Genomic DNA, 14,886 nt, shown 5'->3' on the forward strand with positions numbered 1-14,886 from the left:
CTGGACTAACACTTTTCTGACACTATGTAACCTACACTTTTGATTTTTTTGTCCCCAGGCTTCTTTGTTAAAATTAAGAAAACAAAAAGGAAGAAATTCGATTTTTTTGCTTATTTTTTCAGTAAATTTAACTAATTTTTGCATATTTTAAACTAAAAAGTAGCATTTAATTTTTTGTTTCAACACCTGGGAACACTTCTCAAGTCCTAACTGATTTCTATGATTTCTACATTTAATTTTTTTTTTTTTTTAAGATTTCTTATTGAGTAATATTATCTTACTTCATGGATTGATAATTTGACTTTTTTTTTTTTTTTTTTTTTAGAATTTTCTTATCAAATTAAGTGTTTTTTTTCTTCTTTCTCTCTCTTTTTTTTAAATAATGTATTTAGGGCCTTTTTGCAGTGTAGGAGTCTGGTTATTGATCCAAGTCCCTACACTGCAAAAAGTGAAATCTAAAAAAGTGTTTATGTCTTATTTTTGGTGAAAATGTCTCGTTACCCTTAATATTTATTGAACCTTTATTTAACCAGATAAAACCCACTGAGATCCAGATCTGTTTTACAAGGGTGACCTGTCAAAAAGGTCAGCAGCAAACCTCATGATAAATAAAAAAGTACAATGTGGTCGATAAAAGAAAATTGAAACCATACTTTAAGAATAAATTAAAAACATGAGACACAATCACTCAGGCATCATTTTTGCCTCGTTGGTTTGAACAGAACTCTGCTGCCATCATCTGAGTGCTGGATGAAGTTCATCATCTCACACAAGATAAACACATTTAGAAAAACTCTGAAACTTTTCATTTTTAGGTCCAGCAGAATGATTTAATTCACAGAAAATCAATGATGGAGTTTTAGTTGGATCTTTAACCGTTAACAGGGTTTATATCAGAGTAAAAAGAAAGATATCATGTGCAAAACTAACACTTTACACCTTCCTCTCATCTTTTTCACTATGACTTATGTGTTGTGACGTCTTGAACAGTGTTTCAGATGTTTCCAGAAGATTCAGTCGGTCTAAGGGAGGAAATGAGGAGCACTGCAGCGATGTGACTCATCCTGGTGGAAAGTAACCTTTACAGTCTGTCTGAGAATCATGCAATCATACACACTGACACACAGCCTCACACACACATGCTCACACACAACCTTTCTCTTCATACGGGGATTTGAAGTCACTCAGCCGTGCATCTTTAAAATGACACCTGAATCATCTGATGCACGTCTCATTGGTTCATTCACTCATGCAGCATCTAGGAGCAATATTCTGCAAATATACAATCAGGCAGGAAATCTTCAGCATCTATCAAAAGCTGACTCCATGATCTAAAACACATCAGTACCTGATGGAAAGAGCTCTGACACATCCGGCACTGACTCCACTGCTGCTCAGGTCTTTCACACAGATGTTTGCACACATGTAGAAATAACTCGTCCTGATGTTGAGGGACTGACTCATGCAGGATGTGTCCTTATCTGCATGATCAGGGGTCTGCAACCTGTACTTTCTCAGAAGCCATTTTTCCTCAGATCACCTGGATTAAATTCATTCTGCAGCCACAAAATCTACTTTATCTTCACAATAAAAAAAAGAAAAAGCATATAAAATTCTATACATAGTTAAATTCTAGTAAATAATTATGAAAACAAGAAATTATTTAATTTTATACATTTTTCAATATATTACATATACATTAATAATATCAATCAAAATGATCAAAACAAGAAATTATTTTAGAATTTATAAAACTGAAAATGTGAAGTCCTGTTTTTTATTTTTGATAAATTTGCAAAAATTGCAAAAATAAAAAAAATGAAATTCAAAAAAAATGCTATGATTTCATAAAATTTCAAAATTAAAAATTGCATTCTTTTTGAAATTTGTAAAAGTTTCTAAGAATGTCAAATACTATTTATGCGAAAAATGTGAAAAAAAAACATTTTCAGAAATTTTAAATTATACTTGAAATCAATACAATATATTGATATCGCGCAAAATGATCAAAACGAGAAATTATTTTAAAATTTATGAAATTGAAATGTAAAGCCTTGTATTTTTATTTTTGATAAATTTTTAAAATTTGCAAAAAAAAAAAAAAAAATTAAAAATGCAAAAAAATTGAAAGGTCAAAACTGCTAAAATTGCACAAAATTTCAAAATATTTTTTTTAATTTCAAAAATTTTTTAAAACATCAAATTATATTGAAATGTGAAAAAATTTCAGTAATTTTTTCTAAAGCTACAAGGAGCCTCAGGTTGCAGACCCCTGTGCATGATAAGTAACTTTGATATGCAGTAAATAGAATCCTTCAACTATCATTAAAGTCTTACCTGTGAGGAGGCAAAAGACCAGTCATAGCGCAGGATTTTGTGGCATCAGAGGTGGCCAACTTGGAGATCCAAAGTGCCTTTTGCCGCAGCGTCCTGTGCTGATCTCACATCTTCTCCTGCAGGAGCCTGAAGAGCTCTGCTGAGCAACTCCTGCACCTAAAGGTGAGCTGCATCCAGCTGCAAGAATCCCTGAACTCCTCAAGAAGAGGAAGCACGAGGAGCTAAAAGTCCCACACACTGTGCGAGATGCTGCAGAGATAATAAAAAGTGGTGAAAGTGCTTCCCATGTCATAGGTTTATTGTAAATATATACTCATTATTCATACCTGTACAAAGTCATCTGGCCCCATGCAAAACATTTGTATCAAAACTTTATTCAGAAGAACCAGTTCTGGGATAACATTTGCCATGCTGTTGTAGTTTTTTCTCTTGGATAGGTTAGGTTGTAACACAGATCATCATTCCAGGCATCCAGATTTCTCCCTTTTCATGCAGTTTTACAACGAGCTGCACTTCTGCTCTTTTTGCAAGAAATTTCCAACACCGACCCCGAATCATGCTCAACCGTGTATGTGGGAGAGAACAGAGGGAGCAGGAAGTTTAGACCGGACGCGACAGACGCTGGCCGCTCACTTTGCTACAGAATAAAAAGAGCTTCAACGTGTTGATGAGGATGAGAGGCGCCAACACAACATCGGTTAAATGAGACATGCTGATGGATGAGGAAAGAAAACATGACAGGGGCAACTTGGCTTCAAACATTAAAGGGTCAGTTCACCCAATTTGCAATAAGAAACTGATCTTTGAGCTGTACTGACAAAGCAAAGTGTTAAAAAATGCACAAATATGATGAGAAATCATCAAATCACAGAATTAAAAATCCAAACAATGACGTTAAACTTTTCTGATTCACAGCTTCTTTCAAACTTTAATGTCCACTTCCTTTAAGAGGCATGATTAATCGCTCACTGATAGCGTTCAGTGCAGCCTCTGTTTAAGTTAATTATAAGCCTTTTATCATCATTACAACAAAATAAATATCAGTAACGTTAAACATCCAACATGAATTCAAGCTACAACACAGTTCCTTTTAGTGTAACGTATCAAAAACTGTTGCTACTGTTTGTTGTGCTATCCGTCCTTTTTTTCCAGCCAGTCTCACAAAACTAACGTCTGAATAACCACACTATTCACACGCTTTGTCTCCGCCGCAGTGGAGTGAAAGATGGGATGTGAAAAGTAAGATGAATACTTGATGAAAGAAACTCCGGATACCTCAACCTGCTCATTTAAAAAACACTAAAAAATCAAAGCAGGAGGAAGTGAAAGGACAAACTCAGAAATGTTTCTTCTTCTTCGAGATTCTTCATCCACATCATCGAAGTAAAAAGACACAAAAAATGAAGCTTTCATGAAAACATGAAACAAACAGCTGCAAAAACAAACAAGAGGACAGATGGAGAGCCATGCAAGTGGACGATGAAAAAAGTTTATTGAACTGAAGTAGGAATGTAATCAAACTCAGGACCGAGAGCAGAAGAGCCAAAAACCTGGATCACAGTTTGCACCAGCAACAACCTGCAGATGCAAACCCCACAGAGAGAATCAAGACTTTAGTGTTCAGATTAATCTTTCTACGTTAAATTAAAGCAAAGCTGCAGCTTAAAAAAGAGTAACAAAAAGCTAAACAGAGGAGAAATGTCTGTTTTTCTCTATCGCGTCAGTTAAAACAGAGGTTATCGTTTCTATCAGTGCATCTTCAGTCTGTGACTGCAGCAGGAGTTTCGTTACAGGCTCCAGCTCTGACTAAACCAAGAAACTGCTGCTTGTTCATAAATAAAAACAACAACAACAACAAAACAACAACAACATCATGAAGTGTGAGCACCTAAACAAGCCGGACGACAGCTGGGAAACAAACGGAAACAAACGTTGCTTGATAATTGGATCTTCTGCCAGGTTCAGTTCGGGCAGTTTGGAAACTGGCTGGTTTCTAAGCAGACATGATTTTGTTCCTCTTATGTTTTGTTTTGTAATTTTTTTTGGTTTTCTTTTCCCTCTTTTGGAACCGTCTGATCGCTGCTGCGTTCACTCCACTTTGCTGTAGTCCTCTGCGTGGCCCAGAACCTTCTTCCTCTGTCGGATCATGTGGAAGTAGAGCTGCGGGAAAACTGGAGGGAGGCACAGAAACAGAAACACTCTTTCAAAAAGGAGCTAAAATGAGCCTCCTGTGGTCAAAGTGAGTATTACAACAAACTTTTTTTTTGTTTAGATTTTTGAGTAGCGTGGTTTTTTTTGTTGTTGTTTTTTTTAAAACTATGGTGGTGAATTGCAATCACTTGAAAAAAAAATCCTTCTGTTTGTACGATGTAACTATCTCATATAAACAGGAATGTATTTATTTTAGAATTTCCTGTTTTTTATGAGATACTATCTCATAAAAAAACAGAATCCCTCCACTGCATGACCTGTTCCTGCATCTTTTTGCCACTGAGGTAGGCTTTTTTATGTATTTCTCATAAAAAACAAGAATTTCTAAAATAAATAAATTTATTTTGTTATGAGGTAGGATCTTATAAAAACGGGAGTTTCTATAAGAAATATTTTTTTTATGAAAGAATATCTCATAACAACAGAAGTTTGTAAAACACATAAATTCCTATTTTATCAGGTAGTATCTCATAAAAAACAGGAGTTTCTAAAATAAATATATTATTTCCGTTAAAAAAAGAGTTAAAAAAACAGGAGTTTCTAAGATAAATACATAAATTATTTTTTATGAAAGAGTAGCTCATAAAAACAGGAGGTTCTAAAATAAATAAATTCTTTATATAATGAAAGATTTTCTTATAAAAACAGGAGTTTCTTAAATAAATAAATCATTTTTATGAGATAGTCCATCTTTCAAACAGGAAAATTAAAAAGGAAATATTTTTTGTTTATTTCAAGATAGTATCATAAAAATAGGAAAAATCAAAAATAAATAAATGTATTATTTTTTAAAGAAAAAGTATCTCATAAAAACAGAAGTTTCAAAAATAATAAATAATTTTTTTATCAGATAGTTTCTCACTAAAACAGGAAAATAAAATATAAATTTTCTGTTTTTCTCAAGATAGTATCTCATAAAATAGGAAAATCAAAAAAATAAAGATTTCTGTTTGTATGAAATAGTAATGTCATAAAAACAGGATTTATTTTATGGTGAATGCAATTTACCACCGTAGAAACCTCTTTTGTTTTTTTTTTTGTTTTTTTTTCATGGTTTTGTTTACCAAACTCAGGAAGATCAACAGAAATTGTCAGAGAGTACATAAAAATTCAGATAAAGTCACACAAATTTTTAAAAAAGAAAATAAATGAAAACAGTAAAGTAAAAAAAAAATGAAATTAAAAAAAGACTTCATATCAGGTCATCACATCACATCAAAATTATGACTGTTAGCGGTGTGGCAGAGCGGCACGACTCAGAGATTTAAAAGAAAAAGCTGAATTTATTCCCCATGTTGTTTCTGCTTGTTTATTGTTGTTTAGGAAGTTAAACCTTTGCGTTGACTTACGAGGAATGTAGGAGATCATTGTGAGGATGAGGAAGGTGTAGTAGTCGAAGGAGAAGTTGTACTTGTTGGGCAGAGTGACGGAGTACAGGCCTGTCTTCTGCACGAACGGCAGCGCTGCATAGATGGTCAGCAGTTCCCCGGTCACGCCCATGGGATACAGCACGATGAAGAAGGTGTACCTGAGGAAGAAGAGTTTATCCTTCATCATTTAGTCTTTCTCAAACACAAAGGACAGGCTGTAGCTGGGAGAAAAGGCAAAGATTCAGCAGGAAATAAGCTCGATTTGCTTTCCTCCAGTTTGAAGCTCGGCTATCAGAGTCATCTAAAGCGTGTAAGCCAGTGAAGCTCAGCTAAACTTGAACAAACACGTCTGCTTTTTACTTAAACAAACAGATTTTCCTGCAAAGAGAGTGTGAGAGACGGACTCAGCGCTGAGGAGAGAAGAAAGCGTCTGGAGAAAGGACTGATGTGCTGTAAAGGAAAGAAAAAGTGTTGCCAGAGGCTGTGGTACCGTGGACGATACATTTTTATTTTAGCTCCACAAAAAAAACAGAAAGAGGAGTGGGAAATGTTTGAGACTGTGCCATGACCCCAACAGAAGATTTTCAAGTATGCAGTGAATAAAATAAATCATCAGCTCACAAGCTTTTGTCCTTAAAGGGGCTTCTGTTTACACTGCTAAGCTAACAGCTCCGTTTTTCATGCATGCTTGTTTTTTTTCACAGATCTCAAAAAATATCCCAAAGCTTCACCAAGAAAGAGATAGAAGTTACAAACCCTGATCATAAGAAATAAAACATCTCCTGTTTCACAAGCAACGCGTCGCTGCCTCTGCATGCATTTACATTTTAAACGTCAGAGCCGTTGAAGCGTCGTCTGTTTCACGCTGAACTTCTTCTTCCACAGAGACAACAAACATCAAAACGTGCGCTCTCTGCTTGATCCAGCTCTCCAAAACAACCTTCAATCTTCTCTGATCCTTCGCTGAATTTTCCACAGATGCACAACCAATTTATCTGCCTCTCAGCGACTGACATGAAAGTCGAAGATCAATATAGCAGGGGTCTCATTTGCTACCTAGCAACAAAGATTACAGGGAGGAGGGAGGGAGGAGGGAGGCCCCTTTTCAACGGCTGTCTTGATTGAAGATCCATGAAGATGAATCCCATCAAGACGATGAAGAGATGAAAAGGTTTTTCATGTTTTTACACATTTAATTACAATTTTCAATCAATCACACAGAGGGGGAGTTCGCGCCTTTAGTTTAAGGGTCACATGAGGTAACGCAAGGGTGAAAAAACCTGTGCTTTTTTCTCTGTCAGACTACGCTCCCTAGAAGTGTCCCTCATCATTTCTATCACAGTTTAAACAAAATTTAAAAGAATTACAGCTCAAAAATCCCAGTAACCAGCTGACAGGACAAGTCTGCTAACCACAGACCTTGAACATGCCACCACCTGACCTCCATCAACTCAACTTAATGCGCCCCATGTACAGACAATCATTCTGATGAAATATTGATGAGGAGGAGCTGAAACATGCCACACTTTCTCCAAGGTTCACACCAAAAAGGATGGGCCCTCAGCTGATTTGGGTCATGTGACCTTGGAGCAAACCATTGCTAATTTATAGGGTTTTGCATCCCTAACACAAAGTGAATTACTTTATCTAAATTAATTATTCTTTATTATTTTTAAATCACCTTTGTCATGTTTGAATGATTATTTCTTCTCTCTTCTGCTCTCAATGGAGGCAGACGCTTTTCTTCTAGCTCCCTCCACCCTATCTTCCCTGCTTGCTCTTGGTCTGTCTCTGTCTGAACTATCTGAGCCTCTCTTCGTATCCTATCCATAACCTAAAACCATGGATTTGATCGGCTGGTTTCTCAACGCAATTGATCAAATTTTCTAAACGCTGGCAGAACGTTTGCAGCCGGGTATACGATCGACTTCTGGGATACTTGGAGGACCGTATGCCCGTCGATCCTTTCCATTGAGGATGTCGAAGATGTCTACATATTTGGATTCATGATATCAGGCTTTCTGCTGTTTGGAGCTGGTGGTTTCTTGATTTATCGCAAACTTCAGAAGACGCAGGCAGCACTTTTGGGTTATGAGCTGCCGGTCATTGAGGGATTGTGCAGGGCTGTCAACACTTAGACTCAGGTGTTATTCGAACTTAATCACAAGGAGGATAGGATGGATAACAACTTGGAGAAGTTGTCAGCTCGGCTTGGCTGTAATGGGCCTAGCTCCTAGGTTAATCCCAAATCCAGTCTGTTTTCCTATGTCTGAGTTTGTCTTCTTATATGTCTTGGAAGGGATGTAACTCAAATGAAATGTCCCCTCGGGGATCAATAAAGTATTCTGATTCTGATTCTGAAATAATACTGAAAATAATAAACTCAAACATGTATTCTAGTGTTCATTTTGAAACCGACAGCACAAAACTGTAAACTCCAGCACATGATTTACAATTTCTGCTAAATAAATGATGGAACCTGTTAATTTTCTGTATTAAATGAAAGTGGGATATCAGCCAAATGACCCAACCTAAAATTGGTCATTGTTTGAAATTAATATTAAGTAAAATTGATAAGTTTACCCCATGGACTTGAAATGTTCCCCTAATATAGAATCACTCGTAAAAAGCATCACGAAATCAAAGATTCGGAGGATAGATGCGACTGATGGCAAAATAAATGTCGTTAAGTGATAATACAAGAAATTTCAGCACTGTTTCCTTTTGTTTTTAATGTCATATTTCCCAGAAAGCACCAAGCTGAGCTCCTCTTTTCTTACCTCGCCCATTTGATGAGAAACGGCAGGTGGTTGAGCAGACTGAAGGTGTAGAAAGAGTAACGGATGATCTCTGTGATGGTCCAGGCTGTGACGAACAGCAGCACGCTGTCCTCGCTCTGCACCTGCAGGAACACACACACACACACACACACACGGAGGATGATGAGAGGAGGAGACAGACAGAAACAGGTTTCCATCATGCTGCTGTAAACTAATCAACACTTTTCATCCCAGAAACATGCCGTTTGTTTCAGACGCTCAGAGATGAAGTCACACTGCAGGCAGACAGTCCTCACCGTCAGATATTAGATTTAAACAGACGCATGTATCATGTTACACTTTCCACACACAAAGGAAGAGCAACGAGAGCATACAGAGAAAATGTCAGTGAATTATCAAACCAAAGACAGAAAAAAGACACAAAACAAAACCTGGAATTCATTAACTTCTACAAAAAATCAGCAAATCCTGCAATGCTCCAGCAAAACCGTCTGACGCTACTTACAGGTTTACCGCTCTCCAATCTATCAAAGAGCAAACATCCACCCGTCATTTTCCAACAAGAAAAAACACTGAAGAACACTTCACTGGGTTGTTGATTCATGTGTATTACACTGATTTTAATGTGGGATTTAAAAGCTGGAAAAATAATCTCACCTCTCTGACGCTGTGTGTGACGGCCCAGGTGAGAAACACTCGGGACATGACCTGGAATCCAGTCAGGACCACAGAGGACGGTACGATTCCTGAGACACACAGAGACAAACGGTGAGGCAACACCTTCAAGTGGCCAGCAGAGGGCAGCACAGAGTGTGTGTGCGTGTGATTTCTCTGATTGGATGACAGCTGCAGGGGGTCCAGATTATCTCCCATTAATCCCAGATAACGAAGGGAAAAGATTATGAAGCAGCCGGACGAGAGCTACAGTCGCCTTCAAACCGTCGGAGCAGCGTGGTTTTTGATTCTCTTCAGTTTGTCTGGGATTTATATCAGAGAGAAATCTGCAGAGGACATCTGGGCGAGACACCTCTGCTCATGGATTTATCTCACTGAGGGTCCCATAAAAAACACTATTTGTGCTTTTGACCCCCACAGATATGAGCAAACAATAAGACTTACATAACGAGGACCCTGCCCGTTACATTAGCTGATGGTGCAACTTGACTTAGACAGAAATCTCTGTTTTTTATTCTTATTCACTGATATGAAGCCTTACCTACACATACATACAATTATTTGAATTAGATGTAATTTATATGTTCTCAAAAGCAAGCTGTGTTAAATCAAATTCTGTAAAAGTGATATTTCAGCAACCTTTGAAAACTACAGTTTGATAACAGAGAGGAGTGGAAGCCAGTGTGGAGGCTGAAGGAAACTCACCTACAGCACAGTGTAGTATCTGTGAAAAGAAAAGATAAGAGAAAGTTACTCAATATGCCTCCAAAAGTGGAGTCTATTTTCACTTTTACAGCACCATCTCTAAGAAAACTAGAGTTCTGGGATTCATCCTCAGTAGGGCTGAAGGATCTTAGGAAAAGGATCTATTTGCGATTTTCTGGCAGATATCGCGATTTTCAATTTGATTCACGATTTTCTTCACAATGAACAGGTACATTTAAAAACATGAAAGAAAATTACTTCATACCATCAAATTAATTAACAAAAAAGAATTCCCTTTAAAATGTTCACGGTCACTTTCGACGGTAACACAAGAAAGATGTTATTTTATGTGATTGTTTACAAATATTAAACAGCTGACCCAAAGTAGTCTGTGGTAAACGTAAGACTGTAAAAAAATGGACATCCGCTTGCTTGGCTCGAAGTGAGGTCTCTACAAAAACTGCTCCCCCTGGTGGCTGGCTGCAGTATGGGTCAAAAAATCCATCTCCCCAGTCATTCCAGATGGGCTGTGGTCAAACTTAAAAAAATTAATACTCCTCGTAGAAATGTTTCTCACGTCTGATTGTTGTGGTGATTTGAAGATATCATTTGGCTGTCTTGTACTTAAGTCCTCTTTTTTTCTGAAAAGTTTTGTTTTCATTAGTTATATGAGGTTAAAAACAAGGTTTTAAGCAATATTTAACGATAATTGACGGATGCCGTTCCCGTGTATTTTTTGGGGGGATAGTAAAATAGAGGTAGAGTCAAGAAGTGATTAGACTCTCGAAAGAAAAAAAAATATATATAATTTTTGTCACCCAGCTCCACTCAGATTCTCCCAGAATCCCTCACAGACTCTGGCTGCAACTGCTACCAATGGCTGCGCCTGTGACGGGGAATTTTGGCTTCAAAACCGTGCAATGATAAATGGCCGAACTACGCTGTCCACTCCATATTCAGTCTATGGAGGTAAACAGTTTACTTTGTTTCAACAGACTATTTCTTGCAGCCAAAATAAAACAGAAATGATAATTTTTAGAAATTGAATTTGACGTATATAAACTCAGGTCAATGAGGCCTACAGGCCATAAATAAAAGTCCAAAATTTGTAATCAGCACAAGAACTTAAATTTAAAAAAAGACACAAGAAGTTATAATATTTGTATTCTTTCAGTTTTTATGATGAGTCTTAATGGACCGGTCATTTTTGGCTGAGAACACAAAAATGTGTAACATGGAACGGACAGAAAATGATGGTCAAGTCACTTAAGTGTTGTCATAAAATAATGGCCCAGTGACTTTAACACAGCGTTGCCAGGCATGGTATTTACCCAGGCAGATATGTTGTAGCAGACATATCAAACAGTGCAGAGATAACAGGCCTGAGAGGATCAGGCACATCCACCCTGAGTCCCAGCATGAGGTCTGATTTTACTGACTCAGTAATTTAGAAATAGGCCAGTCCAGATTCTGTATGCACTGCTGGGACTGCTCGTCTTTCATTGGTTCATCAAACATGAACTAATGACACACAGTAACATCACAGCCCTTTGACCACACCTCACCTCCAGCACAGCTCCAGTCTGGAAGAACTTCAGGGGCTTCTCTATGGAGTAGTACAGCCCGTGGTAGCTTCCTCTGGCCAGGTAAGCTCTGACCAGACCCACGGCTATCACCAGCCACCTGAAAGACACAAACATAACTGACATGGCTTGCATCGCAGTGTTTATATCCATTTATAAAATGCATGTGCAGAAGTTTCCCTGTGACTCTGTGTGGTTTATATTTATTTCAAACTTCATCCTGGTCAGTTTGTGGAAAAAATAATGTATAAAAGTTTAATCAGTGAGGGGCTTCCCCACAGTTTCAAAAAATCCTGAAAGAAACCCAGCGATGTCAGGGCCAGTCGGGCAGAAACCGCCTGCTTAGCTGCTCTGAATACAGACTGTGCTGCATCTGAACTGGTAAACTGGACCGACACCCTGACGTGTACTCAACACAAGGCGAGCACTGTAAGTGTGTCTCATAGAGACTGAGACTAGCACAATGTGGCCTAACTGGTCGGGGCAGCGAGCAAACACCCACCATTCAATTGCGCAACGGTCTAAAAAGCAGAGCAATAAAACGCTCATGTCTCAGTTTCTTGGCAAGGAAACAGAGATAACAGAAAACAAGAGTCCAGTCTTTGACACACTTTCAAATTCAAAGTACAATGTAGCGGAAACACTTTATTGCAACTTTTAAAAAATTAAGTTAAAGCAATGTTTAATGATGTTAGAAAAAGGGAACTGACTGCTCCTTTATCCACTTAAAAACCTTATTATGTCTCATGTTTACATAAATACTTTCCACAAAATAAATAGAAGTAGGTGAATCAGCAACATTAAGGGTCCCAACTAGGGTTGCAAATGACAATTTTTAGAGTTTATTCACCTCATAAATAAGATTTATGATCTGCAAGCCAAAATGGGTTATTTTAAAAATTGTATTCTTAATATTTGTAACTACAAGTCACGCCCAATGTTTTTAAATGCCTGTTTGTGCTCCAGTAGTAGCTTTTTAATAAGCTAATTTGATATGATCTGCATAATTCTTAGTCTATTAGTTAAAACAATTTGCATTTTGTTATTTTTGTTATCTTTTAACACGTGTGCAACTCAATCTCAGCCTTTTCCCTGCAAATATAAAACAACAGTGGATTAGAAAAGACCCCCTGTCTGCAGACCATCAACCATCTGTCTTGTTATTTCTGTATTGTCTGTGGTGGCGACCCTGTCAGCCACGGTTCATGTGCAGGCGGGGGGTCTTACTGTGGTCTGTGGAGACGCTAAATCAAAGTTAAGCCACTTTGCATTATGCCAGGGCTGTTTCCATTAATAACTCAAAGCAATTTTCGTGTGAACAGTCCAAAAATAAGATTTCATCAGGGAGATGTTGCTCCAGTTATTGAGAGCTCACTCCAGCAGACACACGCGCCAGCAGAGCAGCATTAGCACGAGGAAACACGCTACCTACCCCGCTGTCATAACAACGTTATAGATGACCAGGTAGGCCGTGGCCAGGGCGCCGGGTCCCTTCTTCTTCCTCCCGGCCACATCGCTGTGAGCCGCCTTGCTGGTCCCCGGAGCAGCTGCCGACATTACTGCAACCCACGACAGTCTTTGGTCCTGGTCCTGGTCTGGACGGAGGATGACAGGTTCACCGAGTAAGGAAATGAACGGGGCCAGACCCGGATGTGTCGTCATAATCCTAGAGGATTATCTCCTCCTTTTTTCCGGTTTCGTTCTCTACTGCTAAATATTTATCTTTTAAATCTCCACGACTTTCCTTTAAAAGTCGACTTTATTAATCATTAGTTTTCAATCATTATTTTCATATTCAGCACATTTAGCTAATCTGTCCAAAGCTTTTTGCGGGCTGCGTTAACATGCACGGAACATGAATTATCTTGAGTTGAGAATTATATCTTTGATTGAGCCACTCCGTGATAGCGCCCTCTGTTGTTGGAAAGTCGTGGGTGGTGTAGGAGCCTTATGAATTCATGAAAACAATAGAAACTGGAAAAATTTCAGAGGAAAAAAAAATATTCAAAGATAAATTAATAAATATAATAGTAATACATTATATATATATATATATAGCACTTTTTTAGACACCCAAAGACACTTAACAATGGATAAAAACATCATATAAAACAATGCACACTAACAAAACATGAATGAAAAGAAGCAAAACAAGCTAAACAAAATACAATCAAGGCAATCATACATTAAAAGTGAAATTATTTAATGTACTCCTTTAAATTATTTTTAACATTAAATAAAAAAAAAGTTCTGGTCTCATTTATCTAATAATTCAAAATTAACATATGTAATCATCAGCAAACAAGAGTTTATGCACAGAAGCAATTTTTTTTTGTTGTTGAATTTTTTTTATGTTAAAATGCTGAGTTAGCATTTCTGGAGGCCTAACAGTCCATCCAGCCCCAATCCTCCACATCCAACATTAGGTCAGCTGTGACACCAGTCCACAAGGCCATGCCCCTTTCTTCCACAGCCCCAGTCTTCAAGACACAGACAAGAGTTAGTCTTACTACCTTACTAAGAAAGGTGTTTCGTCAGGAGCGCTTCTGAAGTGAAAGTGAAGTCCAGTCAAGTCGACTCATGCTGCACAGAGTGAAACTTTATTTTAACTTTGTCTTTGGCGTCTTGGCTCTGAACCTCATCACTCTTCATATCTTAAAACACCTATTAGCTATTAACCCCTATCATCCCAGGATGTTTTCCAAAAAGCAGGTCACATTAAATAAAGACTAACTACAACTGGAATACTTTTGCTGTGTATTATTTTATTTTTGCTGAGACCAATTTTTTAATGCTTTGTTACAGCTTCTGTTGGCCTTTTCATTCACGGCCCATTTTCCTACGCACAGGAGTTAACAAATAAGCATTTACATTAAAGAAGGGCTTCTACTATTTCACCCTTTCTTTAAACACCTCAATCAATTCACAAACCTTCAAAAAACTTCCACTTCCTCCTTCTATCACTTTCTATGAACCTTTAATCACGCACTGTAACCTTCATTCACTTCCTGTGACCTTAAAACACTCGTACAGAGCCATGGGTCTATTTCTCAACAGCACTGGAGCCTGTATCCTGGTCAATATGTTAAAGATCTGAAGCATTACTGATTTTTTGTAAGGTATTCCCTTTTTAAATTATTTTTATTATCATTTTTTGTTTCTTTCTTTTTCTCCCTTCTTTCCAGTTTGACTCTTCTTCTCTTTCCCTTTAGTTTTAGCTTATTT

General features: G+C 37.6%; 1 protein-coding gene across 1 annotated transcript; it reads right to left on the reverse strand.

Moving 5' to 3' along the window:
• Window positions 1-4,324: 4,324 nt before the first annotated feature.
• On the reverse strand, window positions 4,325-13,315 carry hacd2 (3-hydroxyacyl-CoA dehydratase 2). The gene is made up of 7 exons (XM_074695670.1): window positions 13,094-13,315; window positions 11,644-11,761; window positions 10,079-10,097; window positions 9,356-9,444; window positions 8,699-8,820; window positions 5,898-6,076; window positions 4,325-4,508 (listed from the first exon to the last, which is right to left on the reverse strand). The coding sequence occupies exons 1-7, from the start codon at window positions 13,216-13,218 to the stop codon at window positions 4,426-4,428; spliced, it is 735 nt and encodes a 244-aa protein (XP_074551771.1). The 5' UTR covers window positions 13,219-13,315; the 3' UTR covers window positions 4,325-4,425.
• Window positions 13,316-14,886: the final 1,571 nt, after the last annotated feature.

Source organism: Halichoeres trimaculatus, unplaced genomic scaffold (genome assembly GCF_033239565.1).
Source record: "Halichoeres trimaculatus isolate MK-OKI-2021-1 unplaced genomic scaffold, fHalTri1.1 fHalTri1_scaffold_19, whole genome shotgun sequence".
NCBI classification, from domain to species: Eukaryota; Metazoa; Chordata; class Actinopteri; order Labriformes; family Labridae; genus Halichoeres; species Halichoeres trimaculatus.